This window comes from Gadus morhua, chromosome 6, assembly GCF_902167405.1.
Source record: "Gadus morhua chromosome 6, gadMor3.0, whole genome shotgun sequence".
NCBI lineage: Eukaryota > Metazoa > Chordata > Actinopteri > Gadiformes > Gadidae > Gadus > Gadus morhua.
In genome coordinates, this window is record NC_044053.1 from 6,542,204 (window position 1) to 6,568,510 (window position 26,307).

The following is a 26,307-nucleotide window of genomic DNA, read 5'->3' on the forward strand; positions in this document are numbered from 1 at the left end:
TGAGAAGGGGGGGGGGGGGAGAGAAGGCGTGGGTGGGAGCAAGGAAAGGGCAACAGGAAGGGAGGAAGATTGAGGGAGGGGGGGGGGGGTGGGTGGGAGAGAGACGAGAGAGGGAAAGTGAGTTATACCTTCAAAGACTTGAGATTGAAGTAGATGGGAGTACTCGGGGTGTTTTGGCCGCGGCCTTTGTCTGCCATGCAATCAAGAAAGCATCATCAGACAAGGCGAGATAAGAGCAGCTTGCTTCAGAAGTTGTAGTTCGGCTGTAATCTGTGTGTGTAATTCGTTTGAACAGATTCCCGTGCCAACCCGGATACGACGGTTTGTTCTTGTTTGTACTTCCACTGGAGCTATGCATGTTAAGAGCGTATGCCAGTCGCATAAGGTGGGTGCCTCCTCTGATGTTGGGATGTATGCGTCTTCGTTTAACCAGGAGGAAGACGAGGTGCCAGACGATGAAACGCTGAACCAGATGATAGCCCGGAACGAAGACGAGTTTGAACTCTTCATGGTGAGGAATTATTTATTTATTATTTGTTTTTTATTTTTTACTTCAGGAAAATTTATGTTTTATAATATTTCAAATTTGTAAACAGCTGTTTACGACAGCTCCTTTCTTTTGATGCGCCCTGTTTCGGGGTGTTCTTCGGTCGTGCAATGCCACACAAAATGTCAGATTTGGCGGCGGCAGCAGTATAATAGTTTCTTCCGAAAATAAAGCAATCCTGACAGCTTGGCCCCTGTCCCCTTAAGGGTCGAAAAATGCTGTTAAATTGGTCACAAAATTGTGACCAACCAAACTTTGACCTGCAAGCGCTTGGAGCTGTTCTACAGAGCACTCTGCCGTGGCCTTTCTGAAGCATCTGTGTTTGTGGCCTACAAATATCTCCATACACAGTGGCAGACTCCGATCGGGGGGCAACCGGGGGTTGCCTTTTTATTTTTTCGCCCCTGCCCTTCCAACAGTCTGAGTCCGCCACTGTCCATACATGTATATATATATACATGTACATGTATATGTACATTTATATGTATATGTACCCCCACGTCAATAGCAGATGGATGATGTTTTGGCTCAGATAGTAGCCCTTCCTCCTGTAGCCCCTTTAGGCAGCGGCCCCCAACCAATGGGTACCGGGTCGCGAACCATAGGTTGGTGACCACTGCCCTAAGGTACCCCTGGTTGGGAATCACCGGTCTAGAGTGCTGCTGTCTATCGTGCTCCTTTTCACCACATCACACTCTATTGAAACCAAGCGGCTGGTGTCAATCCTCCTACCCCCCCCCCCCCCCCCACCCTCCCCCCCCTCCCCCCAGCGCATGGACATGGACCGGAGGCGGGAGGAGGCGAGGAACCCCAAGAGGAAGCCCCGCCTAATGGAGGAGGACGAGCTGCCCTCCTGGGTGATCAAGGACGAGGCGGAGGTGGAGCGGCTCACCTACGAGGAGGAGGAGGAGAAGATGTTTGGCCGGGGCTCGCGCAGCCGCCGCGACGTGGACTACAGCGACGCCCTCACCGAGAAGCAGTGGCTACGGGTAACGGCTCGGTTGCACTAGTGGGCGGACATTTTGAATTCCGCCGTCTTGGTGATTTTTTAACGTTTTATAGGCAAGGCCACTTTGTTTACAAAGCGCTTTTCATACACGAGGCAGACTCAAAGTGCTTCACATTGAGGCAGTAGCTCAGGTGGTAGAGCGGGTTGGCTGGTAACCTGAAGGTTGTTGCTTCACCAAGCAGAGTGTGGAGGTGTCTTTGACAAAGCACCTAACCCTGACTGATGTCGCGTTGTGATGTCGAATCCAGACATCCTGCTGATGCTGGAACAGAGACTTCCAACTCCCCAGTGAGAGCCGAGCGGGAAAAAATGATGATGATGATGATTGCCCTTACTATATAGATGGCGGACTATATATATGGTGGACTATATCTCTGCTGATCAACAATACGAATGGTAGGCCTAATTGTAAAAAGACACACCGTGTGAAGATATTGTTTCGATGTGGCAAGGGGCCGTGTAATAAGCGGGATAATGTGTACGACCAATCATGGATACGTCATCAGGGATGATGTATCCAGACCAGTGGAGCTAACCAATAAGACTCTTGCCGTATCCAGTCGGTAAAACAGCAACGCTTTTGGCCCGCCTATATTGATTTGATTGATTAATGTTCTGGGCCAGGGGAGGCCCAGAATATACACGTGTATATTGCTCTTTCCCAGAGTGACTCGCTGAGCAAATTCAAATTGGCTCTTGCGAGAACTCTGGCTTTCCAGGGTAGTATCAGCTCCAAATATTGGCTCAAGAAAATCGGTATCGGCGTATCGGTTATCGGCTAAGGCTGATGAAAAAAAATCGGTATTGGTATCGGCCCTAAAAAAATCCATATCGGTCGATCCCTAATACAAACGTACGCTAATCACTTTTGTAAATACCATGTATACAGTACATTCGGATTGCATGATAGGAATAGATCTATTCCGATTAGATATCTAATCGGATCAGAAGTGTCCATGTAAACGCAGCTACTGTAGCCTACCACTGGTTGTGCGGTGGACTTTGGGCATCAATAGTCAAGTCAAGTTTTATTTATGTAGCCCATTTCATACTGTTGTCACCTTTTTCAACCTTTAAGAGTTTGCAGGTATTTGATATTCTAGTATTTTTGGTGATGGAAGTACCGAGATCACACAATTGAAACCATCCTATAGATTTCCTTAGAGCACATTTCGTTTTTTGAAAATGTGTGCGTTTGATAAACATTAGGAATAATATAGAAAATCTGCGCAAAATCTTAAAATTAATTGAACCTCTGTGCATTCTACTCTACCTGCTAGCATAAATACCACGTACGTGCTGTTGAGAGAAGGTCAGTGGGTTTCAGATCCACTCCTGGCCCAAGGCCGGCTCTGTAGTATATTGACAACAGACAGCGGAAGGTTAGAGTTTGTTGGTTTGATCCGTGTGTGAAACAATTGGTTCCAATGGATGGCACTGCGATTCGTGTAACGGTGCCAGTTCAGATATGTTCAAACTCCAAGCCCATCAAGCGTTTGACACGAACTTTGACAGAGAATCAATGGAACCCGTCAGTCCAAAATAAAACACATCTGTCTGCATCTGTCCTGCCTGCCCCGAAAATAATAATTCAGTTTTCATCCTGATGAAAGTCACACCAGCGATTGTCAGATCAAAGAGAATATGATCTAAGAAGTGCACATCGACCCAACCCATCGACCCAACCGACCAGAAGTCGACAGCCATTGTGCTAAGCAAGCCTTGGAACAGAGCAGAGCAGCACTAGTACACAAATGATGAATCCATAAATTAATATTCTTTGATTTTAGCCTACTTTTTCAGCACGATCCAGTCCTCCCAGCTGATCCCCTTGGAGGGGACAGCCAGGCATTGGCAGGCTACATCTGTGTCCTAATTAAACAAGGCTTAGGTGTTCGAGCGTGCACAACAGGGTGTCCGCCGTAACAGTTTCCTATACCGCCGAATGTGAGGATCGCTTGGTTAGCCTGTTATTGGGCGACTCACTGGGGGTCCAATTAAATCAAACATTTCAGATTTTGCACAGACCCGCAGCCTTGTGAGTGCAGAGACCCCATAGCACTTCCCCGCTTCACACATCTCATGTGGTTACAGTTTGGACTGAGTATATTGCATGTATCACATTATTTTTTTCATTCTTTGTAGATGGAGAATGACTCAATATATATATGTATTGTAATGATGCTGCCTGAATATTGTTGTTCAGCCATTTTCTATACCTTTGGAGAGGAAGATTTGTAAACAAAAGTGGCCCAGTCTTTCTAGATAGATTAAATTCCACCATGTATTGCATAATATGTAATTCAAAATATGTATTATATATTTTGTATTCATTGAATTCAAGCGGATTGATGATGAGGATGAGGCTTTTCTATCCAAGTTTCAAGCGGTTGAAATGAAAAAGTTAACAAAAATGAATTTGCCCGGCTATAATGCCTTAACATTTCTGAGCATCTGCACTGTGCTTTGAGGGCTGTCAAAGGCCTCTGGGTATTTATTTTTTATTTTTGTGCTCAGGATAACTCTTTCACTCGTCCTCCCTGCCAGCTCTAATTCTACAGTTTGTAATTTCTCCTAACTGCTCTTGTCTCCTCAACTCGTCAGGAGATGGTTTTTGTGGCAGGAGCTAAGTAGGGCTCAGCATGTTCATTCACCCCGGGTGTTTCCCCTCCGCTCCCAGGCTGTGGAGGACGGAAACCTGGAGGAGATGGAGGAGGAGATCCGCCTGAAGAAGCACAAGAGGAAGAGACGTCAGGACAGAGGCTCCACCAGCCGGGCCGAGAGCGGTGGCGGAGGGTCCTCCAAGGGCAAGAAGAAACGCGGCCGCCCGCCGGTGGAGAAGCTGACCCCGAATCCCCCCAAACTCACCAAGCAGATGAACGCTGTGGTCGACACCGTCATCAACTACCGAGACGGGTGAGGAGGGGTTCTTGTGTGTTTATTCATGTCTTCCTTAGTATTGTTTTTCGTTTCCTGACACGAAGAAAATCTGTTTTTTTTTATTGGTTTAATTTAACAGTGGACATTAATTAACATTCCTGTAAATGCACCAGAGTTAGCCAGAAGGCTATTTTCCATCTGTTGTCCCTTACAGCACCTAGTCTCTCCAGGCGGTCTCCCATCCAAGTACTCGTGTTCAGGGTGGTATGGCTGTTATTAGTCATCAATTAGTTATTGATGTAATAAGGATAACTATTTTGCCGAGGCTCGTTATGATTGGGGTTTTTTTTTGTGGAATAATATCCCTTTAAATTAATGTTATTTGGAAACAGACTTTGAATAAAAGAAAGTGGTTGTCATCACGGCTTCGCGAATACACAGCATTTTAAAAGGAACCCACTATTGACCTTACCAACAAATTGCAAGTTGTCAACTGCCTTCGGACCAGAGAAGAAACTCTTAACCTAAACGGATGGCCATTTCCTAGAAAACCTCCCATATGTGTGACTGCTCTTCTCCTGTATGGTCCTTTAACACATTATGTATGTGTGACTGCTCTGCTCCTGTATGGTCCTTTAACACATTGTATTATGTGTTGCGGCTCTGCCTCTGTATGGTCCGTTAACATATTACGTGTGTGTTGCTTCTCTGCTTTTGTATGGCCCGTGAACACATTACGTGTGTGTCTGGGTTTGTTGGTTATCTAACCATGGCAGAGTTCACACGGTTGGAAATTACTAAAATATGTGCTGTCTGCATGGAGTTGTTGCCCGGAATGTGCTTTTCAAACTCCAAAACTCCAAATTCTTTGCTTTTTCTGTTCCTCACCAGAACATCTCAGCCGTAGATGCTCGCTCAAACCCTGTTTTTTCCTATCAACTTGGGCCTGGGACGGATTCAGAACTTTCCGTTGCAGCAATTACGAAATATACTAATTCCGTTGAAACTCCAGCCCTTTCCTATCATAGGAGTTTCAACCTTGGATTGGAATGAATGATTACAGAATGGAATAAAAAACAGGGAGAGGGAGAAATTGCACAGACTTGATATAACCTTAATGTGTTACGGAAGATAATGGCCAGATCCTTTATAGCATCAAGAAGCCCAAGCGAGAAACGGTCGATACATTTAAAAACATCACAAACTTGTGATTGTCAAAGTGTGCGATTTCTCACGCACAGACATGATTGCTTTCAGAGCGCTGATTGATTCACACTCCTTTAGAAGAGAATTTAGTTAATCGAAGCCTTTATTTCTTTTTCATTTCAATTTACTCTTGACTCATCCAAGAAAGCCACCAATTGTTGCTGTTCCCAAAAGTGCCAGTTGCTCTAAAAGGCCGGGCCTCATAGCAATCCATACCTCAGCAATACGAAAGACAATCTTCCTCAAAGCCATTCACCGTCGTCCGTCCGGGTCGTAGAGGCACTTCAACCGATGCGAGTGCAGGTCATCAAGTCATTTGATATATTGACAGCGCTGAAACAAGCAGTTTGGCATTGGCTCTCCAGCCTCAATCTAAAGAAAAACCCTGTGAGTCTGCTCACCATTCATTCCATCACACACATCAAGAACTCAAGAGGAAGTATGCCCACAGCCCTCCCCGTGTTGGCTCCGGGGCCGCTCCAGGGGTTTTCTGAACGGGTCCCACGCATGGTTGCTAAGGGGGCAGAGCATTTGTCTCCACCTTAGACAGCCCCCCCTGTAACAGCTGAGCGGAGGAGTGTGTGTTTGTGTCCTTGGCTGCGGCTCGTCGATTATAAAAGCCCCTGCCATGCCGGTGACAACCCCCCGCTCAGCTTTCTTTTGTGGCCCACCTACGGACATCATTACAGCAGTCCTGTCCACCGGCTTACCCTTCCCCCCCCCCCCCCCATCAAATCGGCTTTCTTAGTCATATCGCCTCATTTAAAACCGCCCCCCCCCCAACACGCCCACATTCTAGTAATGATCTCACTGACATGATCACATCATCTTCGGCCAGATGATAGAAGCCTATTTGTCTGTGGACAGTCACTGTGTCTCTTCTTTGTGTTTCTATCTTCTGCCTTTGTTGTGGGACTACTAATCCTGGAGAGAAGTCTCTATCTGTGATGCTGGGCTAATTGCCACGCTCTCCGTGCGTGCTCGGCCAGCTGCGATATAGCTGTCATTCTGGCAAGAGAGGATCTCCCTTTGAGTTGCGTCTGGAGGAATTTGGTTTTCAATCTTTTGCTTCAGCTCCAGGGCTTTTGTTCCGAGGCTGTAATCGCTGGGGTGTCAGCCGCACAGACTTGACATTTAAATAATAGTTGTTGTTTTTTTGTAGTCGGGTTCAGCCTTTCAGTGGCTGGCAGGATCCTTTTATTATCCATCAGAACTGTTACGCACTGCATGGCTACATGGCTGTATCCCTGGATTTAATTATAGCAATCGGTTTGTATATTTGAGGATGATATGTTTTGGAACCATTAGAATTGTCATCATTATATTATAAGTGAAACGTCACGGAAACGGCTTTAACTGCAGCAAATCGCGGCGAAATAACAGTGGTAAACAAACATTATGCTCAGAGATAAGAGCATATGGGTTCATTCCTTCGACAAGAAACTTTGACAAGATTCAACCAACAATATATCTCAATATAGTCTGATAGACGTTTTATTGTTCACCCTAATGAAATGTCTGAAATCCACCACTGTGGGAGCAGCTCTAGGAACCTATTTTATACTCTCTAAATGGATTGTTCTGAAATTAACGTGTTTTTTTCTCTATATTCTGGACGCATAACAAACTAGCCAAGTCGACAGCCATGCCATGCGACTTGGCTGGCTTTAAATGATCAAATTACTCCGGCATTTTAGGAGGTTAAGTGTTAATAAAAGCACAAAGAAAAGGTTTTCAATCATGTAAAATGTGACAGGTTCATTTCATTTCCTTTCCTCTGTGTGCACTTCGTTGTGCCAGATGCCAGAAAAAGCCTTATTGTTTGAGTGTTAGATCTGGGCTTTTTCATAAGAGCCATTATGTTATTATTACAACCTTGCTGTCACTAGGAAACCCACAGTCCAACTCCTTATCAAAGGCGCACACATATGTTTATATGTGAGCCAATATAAATGTACTGTAGATACATTTCATGTATCATGATGATTGCAAAGTCAGACATCACCGCGATTCGGAGTCATCGCTAGCTGTTCGGATGTGCTCCTATTGAGGATCAGAGAATTCACCCGAGTCGAGTATTATTTATTTGAGGAAACTGCAAAAATAGCAGCAAGTTCCCCAAGAACAACACCTAGAACTACAACACCTCTCTGATCATGCTTCAATGCCACCACCATCATACCGGCCCATAGCACTCCATCATGATGAGCTGCTTTGAAAGGTTGGTCATGGCCCATATAACATCCAGTCTCCCCACTACAATTCAAGTTTGCATACCCTCCCAAACGATCCACTGATGATGCCATAGCAACAGCACTCCACCTATGCCTCGCTCTCCTGGAAAACAAGAACAGTTACGTGCAGATGCTGTTCATCGACTTCAGCGCCGCCTTCAACGCATTCATCCCCGACACCTGTGGGATAAACTCGGCGCAATAGGCATCAGCACCCCACTATGCAACTGATTACTGGACTTTCTTACCGACAGACCACAGACAGTAAGAGTTTGCAAAAACTCCTCAGAGACCACCATCTTGAACATCGGGGTCCCTCAGGGATGTGTGTTGAGCCCTCTGTTGAACCACATCATCAAGTTCACAGATGACACAACCGTGGTGGGCCTCATAAGCGACGACGACACCTCGGCCTGCAGAGGCTTAACTTATCAACTGGTGTGACAACTGTGTCAACAAAACAAAATAAATAACTGTGGGCTTCAGGAAGAAACACATACCACTCACCCCATTCACCATCAATGGCAGTGGAGTGGAGTCTGTGCAACCCACCCAGTTCCTTGGGGTGCATATCACAGACGAGCTGACATGGTCCACTAACAACGCCTCCACTTCCTTCGCCGGATGAGGAGAGCTGACCTACTCCCGTCTGCGCTCACCACCTTCTACAGCAGTGCTATTGAGAGCATCCTTATCAGCAGGATCTCAGTCTGGTACGACAGCGGCCCTGCTGCTGACCAGAAGGCTCTACAAAGGGTGGTGAGGACTGCAGAGAAGATCACCAGATCAGCCCAACCATCCATCCAGGACCTGTACCTGTCCCACTGCCGCAAGAGAGCCACCAATATCACCAAAGACCCCACCCACCCAGCACACAATCTGTTCACCCCCTACCATCTGGCATGCGCGACCGCGGCGTGCGGTGCAAGACTACAAAGACTCAGCAACAGCTTATTCCCACAGGCCATCAGACTACTCGACTCACTCAAGAAAATGACATGAACAGGACAACCCCTGCACCCACAAAGACCAAATTACTGTTTAAATAGTCTCAACTCAATGTCTGTATGAGGCTCTTTATATGCACAATAACATGCATGTTTACATACATATGTATCTCCATGCTGCTATTCTGCACTTTGCACTTTACTATATTGCACCATTTATTATTGCACCTCAATAACATCAACTACAACTACTAGCACCACAAAATAAACTACACAGCTATAATGTATATGCCCACTGTCTGTCTGTATATGTTGTGTTTAATTTCTGTTGTCTTTGTGCACTATTATGTTATATGTTGCGTGTTAAAAATATTACTTGCACATTTGGAGTCTGGGGAAATGCAATTTCGCAACTTACTTATTGCATGGTCTGATTGACAATAAAGTTCACTTTGACTTTGACTTTCCAAGAAATGCTGACATAAAACCTTTTCCCTGTGTGGTATTTCAGAGAAAAGGGAATGAGTCAGAGCCTGTTCAATGTTATTTGTCTTGTTGCAATTGAAACCGTTATTTTAACGGTGTTTATCAGAAAGACGTCAAAATAGTTATTTGGAGGAAAGATTATGGTTAATTAAAAAGAAATGCCCTGACATTGGTGAGAAAGGCTGTTATTAAAAAGGGATGATCTGTTTCTAGAAGTTGACATTCAAGCATGGGTAAAGATGTGGTTTGCTTGGAAATAAAGTATATGGAAGGTTCCAGCACTTGACATTGTACGTGGTGACTGTCTCACAGGTCAGGAAGACAACTCAGTGAGGTTTTCGTTCAGCTGCCGTCCAAGAAGGAGCTTCCGGAGTACTACGAGCTGATCAGAAAACCGGTGGACTTCAAGAAGATCAAGGTGTGTTCAAGGCCAGCGTAACTTCTAACGCTGGGAATACGATAGTAATTATGATAATTTGTCTGAGCATCCAATGAATTTGTTAAATTTTGCTGGTGTAAAATACAATCTGTCCTTCCAACACCCTGACATGGTGGCAAGAGCGGTTTCTTTCACTGAGAATAATTGTAAGTATTAAAAGGGACATATTATGAAAACAACACTTTTCCTGGGATTTGAGGTGTTGTTTTGGGTCTCTGGTGCTCCCACACGCACACAAACTTTGAAAAAGTCTGTTCATGATTTTTTGAGTGAGATATGCATTGCTGAAAGTACCCCTCATACAATTACCAAACGAGCGAGTCAGTTTCGGCGCCCCCTCCTACGTAGGAAGGGGGTACACTTGAATATTACCTCCCACTTCCCCACTCCCCTCCAATCAGAGCATAGCTAAGATTTTGTGGACCACGGAGTAAAATCCCTTTCTCTGACGGACTGCCGCCGAGCTCCCTTCGCCGGAGCTGCCGGACTGCCGAAGCTTCGGCGGCAGTCCGGAGGAGGAGACATGAAGGAGAAAGGGATTGTACTCCCGGAGCTGAGCTGCCGGACTGCCGCCGAACTACCCCCCCGCCGTCGAAGCAGTCAGTCCGGCAGCTCCGGCGGTGTACTCCGGGAGCTGAACTGCCGCCGAAGCTTGCAGCTCCGGCGCGGGGAGCTCGGCGGCAGTCAATGCCATAGTTAACTCAAGATTAATCGCGATTAATCGCAAATGTTTTTTCTATGCTAAATATCCCTTAATTTCTTTGTCCCATTAATTTTTCTCATTTTAATGCTCTTATCAACATGGAGAAGTGCATCGGCTTGCCTTGTGCAAATGTTTTTTTATTGATAACAACATTGGCATATACTGATCAAAACAGGACGATAAGAAAAAAAGCCTATAGTGCAATTAAACGATGAACATACAAACATACTGCCTTGAACATAGCAGTCAGGCTACTGCTTCTTTGTTTTGAGCCAAAAAAAAAAATATACATATATCATATAGATATAGAGCTCCAGGAGTCCGCAAACTGCAACAATCCCTTCATCTCCATGCTGTGGTTCAGCATGACAGCTCATTGGTCAATGGACAGCAGCTCATTTGCATTAAAGCTACATACACCAGAAACAGCGCATTCTGAAGGGACTGAAACAGAGGGGAATAGCGGTAGGCAAGTTTTTTTTTCCTAAAAGCTATTTCCAGCAAACAGCTTCAAAAACTTGTTTTCTGGAACTCCAATACTATGTTTACTTGTTGTGAAATCACCATAATATGTCTCCTTTAACCTTTTTAAAAAGGTTTCGTCCGCGAGAAAGAAAAGTAGCTAAGTATGCAATCATACAAACTTGAGAGCTGTGTTCGCGGGTGTTTTGCTCCAACAGGACCGCGTGAGGAACCACAAGTACCGGGGCGTGGGCGACCTGGAGAAGGACGTGATGCTGCTGTGTCACAACGCCCAGACCTTCAACCTGGAGGGCTCCCAGGTCAGGCCGCCGCTACAGCTCTCCTCCCCGCCGCCGTGTGCAGACGTTGTGTTGTTGTGTTGAAATCCTGTCGATTTCTTGATCGCACACAGCAGAGTTCAAATGGTTTACGCAAAGGAATTCGCAAGTATGAAGGGGATAGTTCTTAAAACATCTTTTACCCAAAAAAAAAAAATTATTTCAATTTATCAGCCATTCTTGTCAAGGAGGACGAAGGGGATGGATTACAAGGTTAGAAAAAAAAAAATCAAAACTGAAAATACTGGTTTAGCACCTTCCTGCGACCAGTTATTTAAACACCAAGGACAGGGATCAAGAGCAGGCCTTTAGGGCTAGGCGCCCCCCTATTAGCAGACCACCTCCACCTCCAGGGAGAGGGTCAAGAAGAGGCTGCCAGATCATGTACACTAATGGATCTCCCCTCTTTTTTTAATGTGTCACTAAGAGCTAGGCGGATATCCTGCTCATGCAGGGGGACTCCCAACCAAGAGGAACTGGGCTCGATCCCCAATGTCCCCATCCTGCCTGTGTCTGAATCCGCTTGGTCCCCAGACCTCTTCCTTCCTGCCAAGACATCTTGTCATTTTCAACTCTTCTTCATTAGCCGAGGGAAATGAATACTGTCGGACAATACATTAAAGGCTATAAAGAATACTGTTTTCCCGCTTGTCACAGAGCCTCCATCGGGTAATCTTCTATATGCAGAAATGATTTTAATGAGAGTCTCCATCTGCCCTGTTCAGATCTACGAGGACTCCATCGTGCTTCAGTCGGTGTTCAGGAGCGCCAGGCAGAAGATCGTCAAGAAGGAGGAGAGTGAGGAAGAAAGCGATGAAGACGAGGACGACGAGGACGAGGAAGAATCAGAAGCAGAAGGTAGACAATGAACATAAATGGAAACCACTTTCCATACCTTACCACTTTCCATACCTTACCATACCTTACCGCTATCTCCCAAAGTCCACCCGCTGAGCCTCTCTTTACACACACACGCGCGCGCACGCACGCACGCACGCTCGCAAACACCAGCGAGCACACACACACACACGCATACACCTTCAAGCGCACACACACACACGTATACACCTGCAAGCACACACACACACTAATACATACATATTACAGACATTACCTCATTAAGATTCTGCGCTATAAAGAAAATATCTCTGTATCTCCTTGCCCTTATTCCTTCAGGACTCAAGTCTGGAGCTGTCAATCAAACGGCGGCGAGGTTTAATAGATGGCATTTAGGAACTCAGTGTTGGAATGAAAAACAACTTAATTCCCCTTATCAGTGCTATTCTTACCCTCTATACTTAAGGATTGAAACGTTATAGGACCATATACATAACGCATGGGACCGAGTGAGGCCAGGCCATTACTTGGATCATTTGCATTCGCGTTTGGCTCCCATCACATGACGCTCCTCCTCTCCTGTGTCCCTCCCAAAGCCAAGTCGGTGCGCGTTAAGATCAAGCTGGCCAAGGACGAGGACGGGAAGAAGAGGCCGGGCCGCGGGAAGGCCAAGCCCGTGGTCAGCGACGACGACAGCGACCAGGACGACAATGTAGGTCGCCTCGCATCGCTGGCTCCTCTTTCCACACACAATCAGCGCTGCGTCTTTCGCATGTGATAACTATCACTCGGGTCCGGATGTGACGCACAGTGCCCCCTTTGGCCGAAATGACTCCTTGGTTTGTTTACGTTTCAGGGTAGGAGGTACGATGCATGCGGCATATTGCAAAATGCCAGAGAAATAAAGTTGTTTTATTCCGATTTATCGTGGGAATACAAACCCAGCACCTAGTTGATAAGCCCCATATGTATGCTTATCGCACCATAGAAGGTGGGTTGGAGGACACAATTTAAAATTCAAAGTCAAAGTCAGCTTTATTGTTAATTCCAAACTTTGTACGAGACAAATAGAGGAATCGAAATTGCGTGTGTCTCTAACCCACGGTGCAATAAGGAGAAAAGGGTCAAATCTGGTCAAATAAAATAATTTATATTTACAATAAATAAATTCTAAATAGTGCAAAATAATTCTGTAGTGCAAAGGTATGTTAATGTTGAGCTCAATTGCATTTGAATTTCAGCATTGGCGTAAAAAATGGTTGATTAAGGTATTAGAAGTGCAATGCTTTTTTAGTTTTTGGTTTGAACTCGAAGAAAGTTTAAAATTATTGTCGATTTGCAATAAGCTCAGTAGCTTATTGCAAATGTCTATCCTTGATAGAGCATCATTCATTTGCTAGGTACAAGTAGAATAACTTTAGCTTTTAATTATATTATCAATCCATTTTAATTGCAATATCATAAATAAATTACCTCTTATTGAATGAATATTTTAATTCAATTATTCGCCTCAAAAAGTTTCTACATTTATGCACTCCGCCTCGCAGGTAAATCAGCCAAGTAGTAATTGCCGAGCTATACCTCCCACATCATACAGGTATATCGACCCAGCTCCTATGCATAATGAATTATTCCCAAGCAAGCTGTTCCCGCCCGCTGCCACCAGCCAGGCAATGCAAATAATTTAATCCAAGACATATTTCTTAACCCGGAGGCCTTGTAATTCACAATGCTTTATTTATGTTCTCCTTTGTTGACCCCAGTGAGCCCATCAGAATAGTACATCTGTCCTGTCCAGATAATCCAGGCTATCTTACGTTTTACAATGTTTGGCCCGTACGTCGTGAGATCACATCGCAATGACCGCCTCCAGGAGCATAGGAATGTTATTGGTAGTGATGGTGTTTCGGTCGTGGTTTGGTCGTTTAGCGTTAAAACATTTGTTATTATACCCTAACAAAGTTTGGATTAGGCCAGATGACGGTAAGGTAAGGTATGGAAAGTGGTTTCGATTTATATTCATTCTCTACCTTCTGCTTCTTGTATATCAAATGCATCTGATGTACAAGCCGTAAGGGCAGCACTCTTTCAACGTTCCTGTTGCTCGACCCCATATGGCTCCACTGTGATTGGCTGGCTGTGTAGATTCTGAGTTCTGCACGCCGCCAGCCGAGCGTGTTTGATTAACCAGCCCTGGCCCTGAAGCCGTCCTACACAGCAGGAGACCTGCATGGCAAGCCCTACCTGCATACAGACGTGTTCCCATGCGTTGGCTTGGCTCCACGCTGAGCGTTACACAGGAAAAAAGTAGTGTTCAAGAATGCCTTGAAAGCGCAGGCCTGCAGTGTTTGATTGCTCGAGGCTGCGAGGGTGTAACAAAGGAGTAATGGGACAACTCCTTTCCTATCACTATTACAACGGGTGGAAGCTATGGATGGTTTGAAGTAGCTCTTTGGGGACATATAGCCAGTGACGAATCACATGGACCAATTTTGGTAACCACACTCTAACACTGCTTACAGGTCCTTCAATGCATGTGTATATTACCCATGAACATTGACTGTGAAGCTTTGTCAATTGGTTGTTTTGCCTTATCATAATGCGACATAATAGCATAAAATCCCAAAGGATGTAAGTGTACTGGGTACAGTAACGTATTCATGTACTGAAATCATCTGTAGCGAAAAAATATATCTAATGTCTGGAAATGGTGGATGGTGGATGTCTGGCTACAATAGCCGGCCATCCACATCCTTATTTTTCTATTCATATTAGTATGTTTGTTGTGGGCTGGACCACCTTGCATTTACGTCGGCGATGTCTTGGGAGCTTTAAGAAGGTACTCTCCCCCTAGAGACGTCTTACTTCAAAAGGCCAGTTCCTCAAAGGCTTTGTCGGAGAGAGACTGAGAGTCTGACAGATGGTCCACCTCTCGAGCTGTCTTTTTCAAGTCCCATTGAACGTCTCCTAGTGGCTATTTCTGAGGCATAAGCGGAAAGGGCAGAGGCTAAACTTCCAAACGTTCCTCTCATGGGCGTACTTCCCCAGCACGTCCATGATTGATCTGTGGAAATTCACCTTCCGCCACACCTCCATGCCAAGCATCAAGCTTCATCACAATGTTATGGATCTTTAATCTCCCTTTCCCTAGCGCTTGTCTCTGTCTCTCTCTCTCGCTCTCTCCATATGTCACAGAATCCTCGTTCCACTCCAACGAGTGTCAATCTCTCTCGGTCTTTGACGTTTCCGTCTTCTCGTCTTGTCCCAATGTGAGCGTGTGATCAACCTGTTTCTACATCCACCCTCCCTGGCCTCTCTTCAGCTGTCGTCCTTCTTCTCCCGCTGTAGGATCTGACGGACGGGAGCAAGAGTGAGGATGAGTGAGCAGGAGGAGGAGGAGGATGAAGATAAGTCATCACACCTATCAAACAAACAATTATACGTTGTTTAGCGCGGTGGCTCCGACGCCATTTGATGTTTCTTCCGGGGGATTCTCGACATCTGTTCCCGCTCGAGATTGGATGCAAATGGCAAAGATATGCCATTGTGTCTTTTGTACATTTCAGATTGGAACAATTTAGCGATTGATGGAAAAAAAGACTAAAATTATATATTGAAAAAAGTTGATCTTTAAACACCAGCTTTTCTATTGTTACTGGATGCACTTTTTTGAATTGATAGAATGTGATCTTCTAAACACAAAACAAAGGATAAGAAGATATTTGAAGCCAATTTGGTTTGATAAGAAAACGTGTTATATTTTTATTTGGTCTTAAATCCTGTTTTACCTATACCCGTGTGTATATTTTACATGGTCCTAATTGCGAACCATTTTGCCACTGACGTAGTCTTCCGAAGTGTTTTTATCCTTGGGGCAAAAACCAACTAAATCTATGTGCTTAATCTCGAATACCCTAACTTGTGCCTTATAAAACATAAAAAGTCAGAAAAAAAATGTCTCCTCACCTAACTCTACTGCAGTTGCTTTCCATAGAATGCAGTAACCTTTCATTTTAGTCACCCAGTTAATTAAACCTGCATCAAATGTACCTATACTTATCTTGAGTTACTTTGCTGGTTCTGCGTTTAAAGTCAAGAACAGTTATTTTATTTTGAAATATGCAGTGGTAGACACTTGGCTAATAAGTCCCCTAAATGCTTGGCTTCCTTATGTTATAGTGCATGAACCAGTATTCTTTTAATGACATGCATAAGCTTTCGCTCGTTTCGGCTAATGTTTATTTTCAACAGTCGACTTCTAAATTCACAGAAGATGTATCTCTGTAGAAACGGTGTTATCTAGCATGTGGAGAAAGGCAGTGTTGCTGCTTAGTATTTGAGTTCAGATGTTTAGGATTAATCAATTCTATTAACCGCATCTACAATTTTGCTTACAAGTATTTTGCCTATCACCCATTATTAATGCTTTAATCAAGATATTATTCTGCAGTATTTTTTGTTTGACATATAGTCAAAGTTGTTTACATTCAAAGCTCTTATAAAATTGATACAATCTTATACCCTCGATTTGTTATACAATACAGGTATTGATTATATGCAAATATATATCCTTATGTATGTATTAAGAGTGCCAGCAAACTGAAACAGCCAACATTAGTGTAACTTACTATTTGCTTTGTTTGCACATAGTCTTTTTGGCAGAATTTCAGAGCCATGGGCAAATAAAAACGTATTTTCAGCACATGACGTATCCTGTCTTGATGTTCTTCTCAGTATCAACATGTGACACACACAAAAACACAAAACACATACACAGACAAACACACACACACGCACACACACACAATCTGAATTAACATGCTAAAAACATTTATTTTACAGAAGAATATGTTTCAGTTATGATAAATCTGAATAATCATCAGATTTTTTGTTAACATAAAGAAATGCGTACATACTCTCTCTTTCGCTCGCTCGCTCCCTCACTGACTTCCTAAACCAAAGAATGCCTCTGGGTTCTGGCCGTATCGGCCCTCAACAGATGGGCTTTTGTTGGAGGGCTGTGCTGATAGTCTGGGGGGATCCACACGCGGTTTGTGGGCGTCCCCCCTGCTCAGCAGAGTCTGCCCAGCTGCTGGGTCGCAGGGGGCTGCCAGCACCTCATGCATTCAAGACCAGAGTCTAGTCTGCAGGGTGGGTTGTGTATTCCTCCGGATAAGGACGGGCCCAGGAGTTTCCAGACCCTCAACCTTCGAATGTGTGCGACGGGAATGAGCGATGTCATCTTCTCCTTTCTTTGATGTCCCATCTCCTTGAAATGGTGGATGGTGGATGTCTGGCTACAATAGCCAGCCATCCACATCCTTATTTTTCTATTCATATTAGTATGTTTGTTGTGGGCTGGACCACCTTGCATTTACGTCGGCGATGTCTTGGGAGCTTTAAGAAGGTACTCTCCCCCTAGAGACGTCTTACTTCAAAAGGCCAGTTCCTCAAAGGCTTTTGCCTGCACAGACGAAGAACACAGGCTAAATATTGTAGGATTTAATCAACCACTATAGTAACCACTAAGTAATTGTATCGAGTGCCGTACCATGGCATTAAAATTACATGGTACAACATCCAATGCCATTTTATTGCATCCGTGTCAATGTCGTCAAAAATGACATTGTACATCATACAATGTCAATAAAATGACATTGTATGATAAACAATGTCATTTTTTACGACATTTGACAACGAACCTATCCGTCTCTTTTCATTTCAGGACATTGTACAACATACAATGTCATTTTATTGACATTGTTTGACACCACACACACAAATACCGTCACTCAAAAACGTCAAAAGTAAATCTATAAAAAGAAAAGCAGGTCAATAGCGCTGTCTGCCTCCCGTCAGGCAGCGTGTGCTAAGGCATGTCAGGACGCTGGTGGCAAGGAGCAGGGAATGGCAGCGGTCAGCCTTCTCTTTAAGCCTGGACCTCTGATGTTTAAGGACAGCCCTGTCTGTCTGTCGCGGGAGGAGAGAGAGAGAGAGAGAGAGAGAGAGAGAACTAACAGCAGCAGGGCAGGACAGTCTAGTCAGCTGGGCTGTCCATGAAGAAAAGTTCTTTCTGGGTCACATCCCAAAATTAAAGCATTGTTGCGGGACTTGCGTCACACTTTTCTTTTTGGCCACAAACTGCTCCCTAGTGACCCGTCTCTTTGGTGAAAGCGGCTAAATATTAATAGCAGGAAATGGTATATTATGACCGTTTACCATGTCTGACTTTCAACTTTTTATAGTAGGATAATAACAAGATTTACACTTAATTTTACAACTATCAGTAATACCTGTTTTCCTATTCCTTCGATACAATGTTCTCTGTTCCAGAACAGATTTAAGAAAGATTGACATTTTACGTAAGTGATTCAAACACTGCGCACAATGAGATTGACACCGAGAGTACAACACTTTTGCCGTCTCCGTCATTTCGTCTCAAACATTCCAGGGTGTGTTCCTCTGGTGCCTCTATAGAGGTGAAGACAACGGCGTGTGTCTTCAGTGTGGTAGCCCCCGCCCTCTGGAACTCTCTCCCCCCGACATCCGAAAGGCCCTCATCCCTTGCCTCCTTTAAAACTCTTCTCAACTCACCTCTCCTACCATGCCTACTGCCTGTGAACTGCCTGAGTTGTTTGTTTGCTCGTCTTTTTGATTCAGTTATTCTGTTTTCGATGTTCCTGCCCACATTGTGAAGTGACCTTGAGTTTGAAAGGGGTGACATAAATTTAATTTATAATAATTATTATGATTATTATTATTCTACCTTCTGATCACAGCAGACCTCAGTGGGACCATTTCATGTGTTTTCACATGAACGCTGCTTGAAACCACAGCAGTAGGTTGTGTGTGTGTGTGTGTGTGTGTGTGTGTGTGTGTGTGTGTGTGTGTGTGTGTGTGTGTGTGTGTGTGTGTGTGTGTGTGTGTGTGTGTGTGTGTGTGTGTGTGTTTTCCCTCTTGTCCAATCTCTGTTTCTACTAAGCTTGCATGCTGGCACTCTTGTTTCTGTTTATTCTTACATGCGCTGTGGATTGTTTTCCTCCGGCATTGCAGTGAAAGGATCCCAGGTTAAATCATGTTTTTTTCCCTTTCTCCGAGACTATCTTTCACATGCTTTAAAAGCCAGCCAAGGCATTTATTTGAAGACATTGGTTGTGAATGGGCAAAGCACTCCGGTTTTTATGCAAAAACGTGTGAATTGTACTTTATACATGTCTGCCTTCCTTCCTGTTTGGACTCAATGCATTGATTATGGAATCAAATGTATTCAAATCCCTGAAGGTGTTTTAATCCTACATTGGATGTACACCAGGACATTATATAACAACAAATGCACAAAATACAAGTCTGTATTTTCCTTCCCTAAATGTTAAGGAGTATCATCATTATATAACCCTTACATGCACGAGCATATCAGAGCTTTGTATATATGATCTTGTTTTGATGATCTTGCTTTGATTTCTCTGTTCTCTTTTCAAGTATTCTAAGAGTTCTTGCCACGGTGGAACAGAAGTTCCACCGTTCTGCATGTCTTGGCGTGACTGATATTGTGAAAGTCCTATTCGACCCAATGGTAAACCAGACATGATTGCTTGCCTAGGCAAAAATAGTGTGTGCTACCTCTTTTTTTTCACTGTTGAGTTTATCTTCTGTAAGACAATGGACACATACTAATCCCCCCCTGCACCTGTCCTATCTTTCCCGTTTCACTGGATTTATGACCTTTTTTTCATAAGCTTTTTTTGTATCTTTTCCAACTTAGGCGTGAACCCCCTGGAAAAGATGGACACTCGTGGTGTATTAAAGAGTGAACAGACTTTTTTTTGTCTCTTCTTGAAGAGGAACTTTGTTAATGATCATTGCACCTTACCCCTAAGTGCTTTTAATTGGAAGATGTTAAATTTCATTTGCATTCAGGGCTATTATGAGGAACCCCAATACAAACTAGTCCATCTATCACAGATTCTTATTTATTATAGTTAGTTGTGTCTTTTCCTGTTTAAAGGTGTGTAAGTGTGTGTGTGTGTGTGTGTGTGTGTGTGTAAGTGTGTGTGTGTGTGTGTGTGTGTGTGTGTGTGTGTGTGTGTGTGTGTGTGTGTGTGTGTGTGTGTGTGTGTGTGTGTGTGTGTGTGTGTGTGTGTGTGTGTGTGTGTGTGAGAGAGAGAGACAGGGTGTGTGCACATGTGCATTGTGTCCCTCCATGTATTTGGGCAACTGTGTGAGTGTATTTGTCCATCCAAAAAGTGTGTGTAAAATCCAATTATGGTCTGGTCTGAGGCAGTGTGAGTGGAGCCATGGAAACGTGCCTTTCCATCGCAACATAGCATAGCAGCGTCTCCCAAGGGGGTCCCAGGCCCCCGCTCAGGTTAGCCAGGTGACAACAGCGCTCATACTCCCCCCTAGCCTCCTCCTTGCCCCCCCCCCCCCCAGTCAGACACCATCAGTGTTGTTGTTGTGAACAGAAGTCCAAAGGGATCGTCGGACATGGAGCAGATAGTTTTACAGGCCTGACCTCATGTGCTTTTTCTCTGTATTCGCTGCGTGTGATTTTATTTTGTAACCTCGTTCATCTTCGTCATGGCAGCCTTTTCACACACGCTCGCCGAATGGAGCGGGACTTTGGAAGTTTTGCTTCCATCTTCATTCGGTGGATTTCCCCCCATGTGAACCCACAACGTTGGAAAACTTTCATCACTTGCACTAGACTAAAGCTCCAGGGCTTCTTTGTTCTGGTTCTGACTAAAGTCCATTTCTATGTCTGGGGGAGGTCTAGTTTGCCATAAGTTTTACTTTGCACTTTATCAAAAGTACCTGTCTAGAATGATTCTAAATGGATACCCAAATGCTGTTTGTTTTGCGCACATTCCGGATTTCTAACCATGAATATTTGTAGAAGTATAACTAAATTAAAGATTTTCAGGGAACACTTAGCTTTGGCGTCATTTTTTCAAAAAAATATTTAAAATCCAAATCATTGAGCATGTGGCACTTTTTCATTATTTTTCACTGTATGACCAACTTCTGTGCCAGGTATTGGCCTCAGCATGGTCAGCCTGGGGTTGTGTCCGCTTGGAGGGGGTCATTGTCTTCTACCATTGTCTCTGCATCGAGTCACACTGAAGGCCACAGGAAGGTCTTCATACAGTAGTCCGTCCCCCCGTCCCCCCCCATCTGTCTCCACAATAACCCTCTCAAACACATACACGCACACGCACACACATCAAAACAGCTTTTTCTTTTTGTATTCCTGCTATTTTAAACAGAGCTCACCCAAGCCCGTTCCCTTTGGGTCCAGCGGTTCCCTGTTTATCTAGTTCTTTGAAGTGCCCAAGAGCGCTTGGAAGAGACATGAGCCCGAGAAGAAAGAGGCAAATTAGATGCTAATCCCGCTTCTGAGCATCAGAGATGTCAGCTGTAAAAAGTCAGGTGGCCGGTGCGATTCCTGCTATTTCTCTGTAGCCTTTGTGTGCAGGAACCGCCGTCATCACATTCTCACAACGCGTCAGGCGCAGGTCGGCTCAGCCCTCCCCGACCAATGATTCAGGGAATTTCTGCCGCAAAGCCTTTCTAATGAGTCCTGAATGGTGCTGGTGAAAAGGCCAGGTGCTCGGTATTATCAGAGCACCGCGCTTCTATCTGCTGTCGCGGCTTCGGGGGACAAGCCGAGTCTAACTCCTGCACCACTTGAAAGGCGGCCGGGAAGGGGGGCTTTGTCTCCCCCTGAATGCCACGGTTCAGGGCTGCTTTGCGGCACGATTGGGAGAAAAACTTGTTTTCTTTCTCTGCCCCCCTTTTTTTGTTTTTCCGTTCGGAACCGCAGCTGTTCAAACTCCTGCGACGGAAAAGATGGACAGCCGTGGTCAAGTGTATAGCAAATTGTTTGTGCATCAACGCTTTTATTTCTCCTTCATTTTGAACATAATTAATGATCTTTGCACCTTACAGCGAAGTGCTTCTAATTGGCTGACGTCGATTTTCAGTAAGTGCATTCAGGGCTATTATTGACTAAAGAAGCCCAATGCAAACATCTATCACAGATTCTAATTTAACATAATTAGTTGGTGTATTCATCAATCTCGTGTGAGAGAGAGAGTGTGCGGACATACATGCGTCGTACTTGCACGTATGTGGGCAATTCTGTGAGTGCATTTGTCCATCCAAAAAGTGTGTAGGGAATCCAATTATGGTCTGGTGTGTGAGTGGAGCTGTGGATACGTGCCTTTCCATAGCAACATAGCATAGCATCGTCTCCCAGGGGGGTCCCAGGCCTCTACTCAGGTTAGCCAGGAGACATCAGTGCTCATACTCCCCCCTAGCCTTCTCCTGGCCCACCCTCCCTGAGTCGGACATCATCATGTTGCTATAGGGAGCATCGGACAGGGAACAGATGTTTTACCTTCCTGCCCTCACCTGCTCATTCCCTCTATTTGCTGCATGCGATTTTGCGTGACATTGTCACAGCCCTGCGAATAATCACTCATGGGACTCGCAGTGTCCCTCCATCGGGACGGACCAGAGATGGGGACGGACCATCCATGGGCTGGGTGGGAATCCATTCTTCCTGGCCTGAATAGAGCGGGCCATCTCTTGTCCTAAGAGGACCCTGACTACGAGCGATCCCGTGTCGGCTGCACAGTGCAGCATGCAGAGGTCACGGCCCATTTTTATTTGTCACACTGACATATCTGAAGGAAGGACGTAACCTGCAATCAGCAGCCATTCAGCCCCCTCAGGCCTTTATCCCCTCCGTGTCACCCAGGTTGGGGCAGAGTGCCCTTCACTCTGAAGGGCTTTTGGAAGTATGAGAAACGAGTCACAATAATGATAAATCATAATCCATATATTAGATTATAGTGCATCGATGCCTAAAGAGGTAACACAATCTATAGAACTTGTCTTTTTTTGACTTATTCATAGACATATTTGTGGATGCTTTTGACACGTTAACACTTTAATTAATTCACCAAAATTATGATATGATATGGTTGTATAATGAAAGGTTCGGCAAAGACATCATGTTAAGAAATACTTATTCTTCATTACCCTCAATATTACTTCTCTTATCAGTAAGTACAATATGTTACCCTTGCAATTGTAATATAAGTACATCTATCTACACCTTTCAAGATTAAGCTGTCAACAGTTGCACGTTAGCAATGTCCTGCAAAGATAAAATACAAAGTGTGAATGTTGAATTTCGTATTTTTCTTTACAGAACATTGTTCAAAGACAGCTTGAAAATTAATTTACACTTTATAGCAAAAGTTCAAGTGATTGTAGATACTTGTGTGTTTCAAGATGGGGACTTAACGTTGTGTGCCAAGAAAAGTGGACTATTAGGTTCTCGTTGTTCACGTAAGAAAAATAAACGTTAATGTAGGTGTCCTCACTAGGTGCCCTCACCTAGTGTTAGGAATTGTCCTCACTTGACATTCTTGACACATTAATGGTGCTCTCTTCTTCCTGGGCCTCCAAAACATGCTGCCTTAGGTTTTCAAAGTACTCATCTTCAAAAAGAAATCGACCTGCCGGTGGTAAAGCCTCAATGGCCCCTTTCTGGTCCTCAGGTGCCAAGAGCTTATCAAAGCCTATAGCAGCCTCTGCGTATCGCTCCCTTACTGAGGTCCTCATCTGTGGCGAGGTCATCTAAGCGTAATGAGGGAAGCTCTGTCGACAATTACGCAGCTGAACCTTAAAACCTACTCCCTAATCGCTCTATAATTTTCCCTTGTTGATCTGTCGGGAATCTCTATCCCTTTCTCCTCAGTTTGTGGTTATTCTTCGTAGAGAATGTCGCTGATGGGAAAACGGAGTGGTGTAGTTTTGATTTTGTTGTTTTGTCTTGTGTCCACGGTCCACCTCACTCCATCTAGTCTTCACTGTATTAAGCTGAGATTGGACTGCAGGCTTCTGCCGGATTTGGTCGGGGGGGGGGGGCTGAGTGTACAATAAGTGAACTATAAGTGTTGCTCAGACCCGTCCCTCGACATTAACTTCTGCCGAGACAGAGCTCCACACATCCACACACGTGTCGCTTTTTAACCATACTCGCCTAAAAAGTTTGCGATAAGGCACTTTGAGGTCACGAAAAGATGGCCACCTGGGCACAGAGCAGAGTGCCCTGTCACCAACTTTGCGGAGCCTGGCATAAACATCGCATTCGACTCCTGTTTTGTCTGCAGTCTTATTCCACACAAAATGGTAGCGTCGCATATGTTGATGATCATGTAGGACATAATACCAGGTTCAAAACAAAGTGTCTCTTCACTGCTCCTGTTGTCATAGTCCCACCCTGAGATCCTTCTACAGTGTGTGAGGTAGGTAAGACAGCAAGCTTTCTTTGAAGTCTTAAAGATTGAGTTTTACCAATGTTGGTATTAAATAGTGATGAATGTACACTGCAAATGGTTTTGTAGATAGTTGTAACCACCAAACAAAACAGGTACCTTGCTTAGCTGATTCTATGCTATGGACTTAATGTGAAAAGTAAGTTTAAACAATTCTTCCCTTAGGGAATTAGGTTACGTAATTGCCACAGAATTCCCATTTGTTGTGAGTTGCTTTTTCAATTAACTTAAGAGTGGGCTTAGCATCGGGCGACCGTATGATAGCAGAAGGTCAACGACCATAAGAAAACTGAAGCAGATACGAAAAGAGCGGAAAAGTGCGACGGGAGGCAGCTTTTCTTTGAGGGTTGGCTCCAAAGCTGCAACAGTGAAAGAGGAGATTAGGCTATATGAATGCTTCTAAATTGATGATGATGAACATAGTGAAGATGTTAAGCAGAGAGATGATGCTACGGAGAGGGATTTCAACCTTGATTAAGATGATAGCTTCTCATTGACATTATCATCGTGTGTGTGTGTGTGTGTGTGTGTGTGTTTGTGTGAAAACTATTTTTTACCTAGAAGATGTTTGTGAAATCAGCATCTTAAAGGTTTTTCGTTCCCTGTGGTCTGGTTATACTTTTTGTTAACACGCTGGTTGAGCCCCATGTCGTTCCCTTCAAATAGACTCTCCTCTGCCCTTCAGACAGCCCCAGTCTGCCACTGAGGCGTCTCGTGTTCCTTGTGTCGCGCCAGACAGTTGTCTGTTTCCTCGACTCGTTCGGTTCTCCACACTGCCTTGCACACGACTCGTCCCGTTTATTCTATAGGTCTGATAGTTTTCCACCTGGCCGTAACATTTGTCTTGACATTTTATCCAGAATGATGTACATGTGGCTTTTTTGAGGCTGATAGTAATCAAGGTATACAATTACAATCAGAATATCTACAAGAGTAAGAGTAGAAAGAGATGCGCTACCAATTTTCTCAAACAACCAGACGGTAATTATGGTAATGCCAACAGGCAAGGTTGCCTAAAACCTTTTTTCCCATTCACCCATGCAATTTTTAAGCCATTCTGTGTTATCAACACACTTAATTCCTTCAGTTTGGAAGTTTGGACTATTCTCAACTCACTGTTTTTGTGCTGTGTCTTCATGCCTGCCCTCCCAACCACTAGCCAGCTCTATGAGGAGACCTGTATTGTTCTCCACCTCCTCACACTCTCTTCCCACTAGGGGGTTTGTTGGGTTGTTTTGCACTGCTTTCCAGAGCGTCTGCAACACTTTGAGTAACAACAACAACAACAACAACAACTTGTTGAAGCACAGTTGTACTTTTGTTCAATCTTTATGATAAACAGTGCATATACTTCAGACACAAAAACATGTACATACAATTATAATATGGGCTTAAGAAGGCGATGTACCGCTCTTTGCTAAAAACTTTAATGATCAGCTCATTAAATCTTGACCATCTGTAATTAATGGTATAAATAAGTTTTATTTTCTGAAATGGATGGCATTTATTTAACCGTTGTTCATTTTTCACATCTTAATATCATTCATATGCGCTTCCATCTGCATCACGGCGGCAGTTTGACAGTTTACTTCCTAATCATGTCTGAGTGAAGTGAATGGTTCTTACTGGTGATGTTGATGCATCAGCCCTCTCCCCCTCTTTTTGGATGATAAAGTTTATATTATCTTTATTTGCAGAGACAAACATCATACTTTCTAATTCTGTCTGACCACACAGAAGAGATGTTTCTTAGATTCTACTTCATTATTGTGTCCGACGTGTGGGAAATGATCTGAAAGCTCAGTTCACAACCCTGATGGGAATCAACTTCAGGGCGGAGGTGACAAATGTTTTATTACAACAACTGCATCT

At 44.3% G+C, this 26,307-nt stretch overlaps 1 protein-coding gene across 1 annotated transcript in view; it reads left to right on the plus strand.

Annotated features, from left to right (window-relative positions):
* Positions 1-16,792, plus strand: part of smarca2 (SWI/SNF related BAF chromatin remodeling complex subunit ATPase 2) — a 57,715-nt gene extending 40,923 nt beyond the window's left edge. Inside the window, 8 exon segments of the mRNA XM_030357914.1 lie at positions 434-511; positions 1,318-1,536; positions 4,237-4,472; positions 9,622-9,727; positions 11,132-11,233; positions 11,977-12,109; positions 12,685-12,800; positions 15,437-16,792. Coding sequence (XP_030213774.1) covers positions 434-511; positions 1,318-1,536; positions 4,237-4,472; positions 9,622-9,727; positions 11,132-11,233; positions 11,977-12,109; positions 12,685-12,800; positions 15,437-15,472 — 1,026 coding nt within the window. The 3' untranslated portion in view covers positions 15,473-16,792.
* Positions 16,793-26,307: the final 9,515 nt, after the last annotated feature.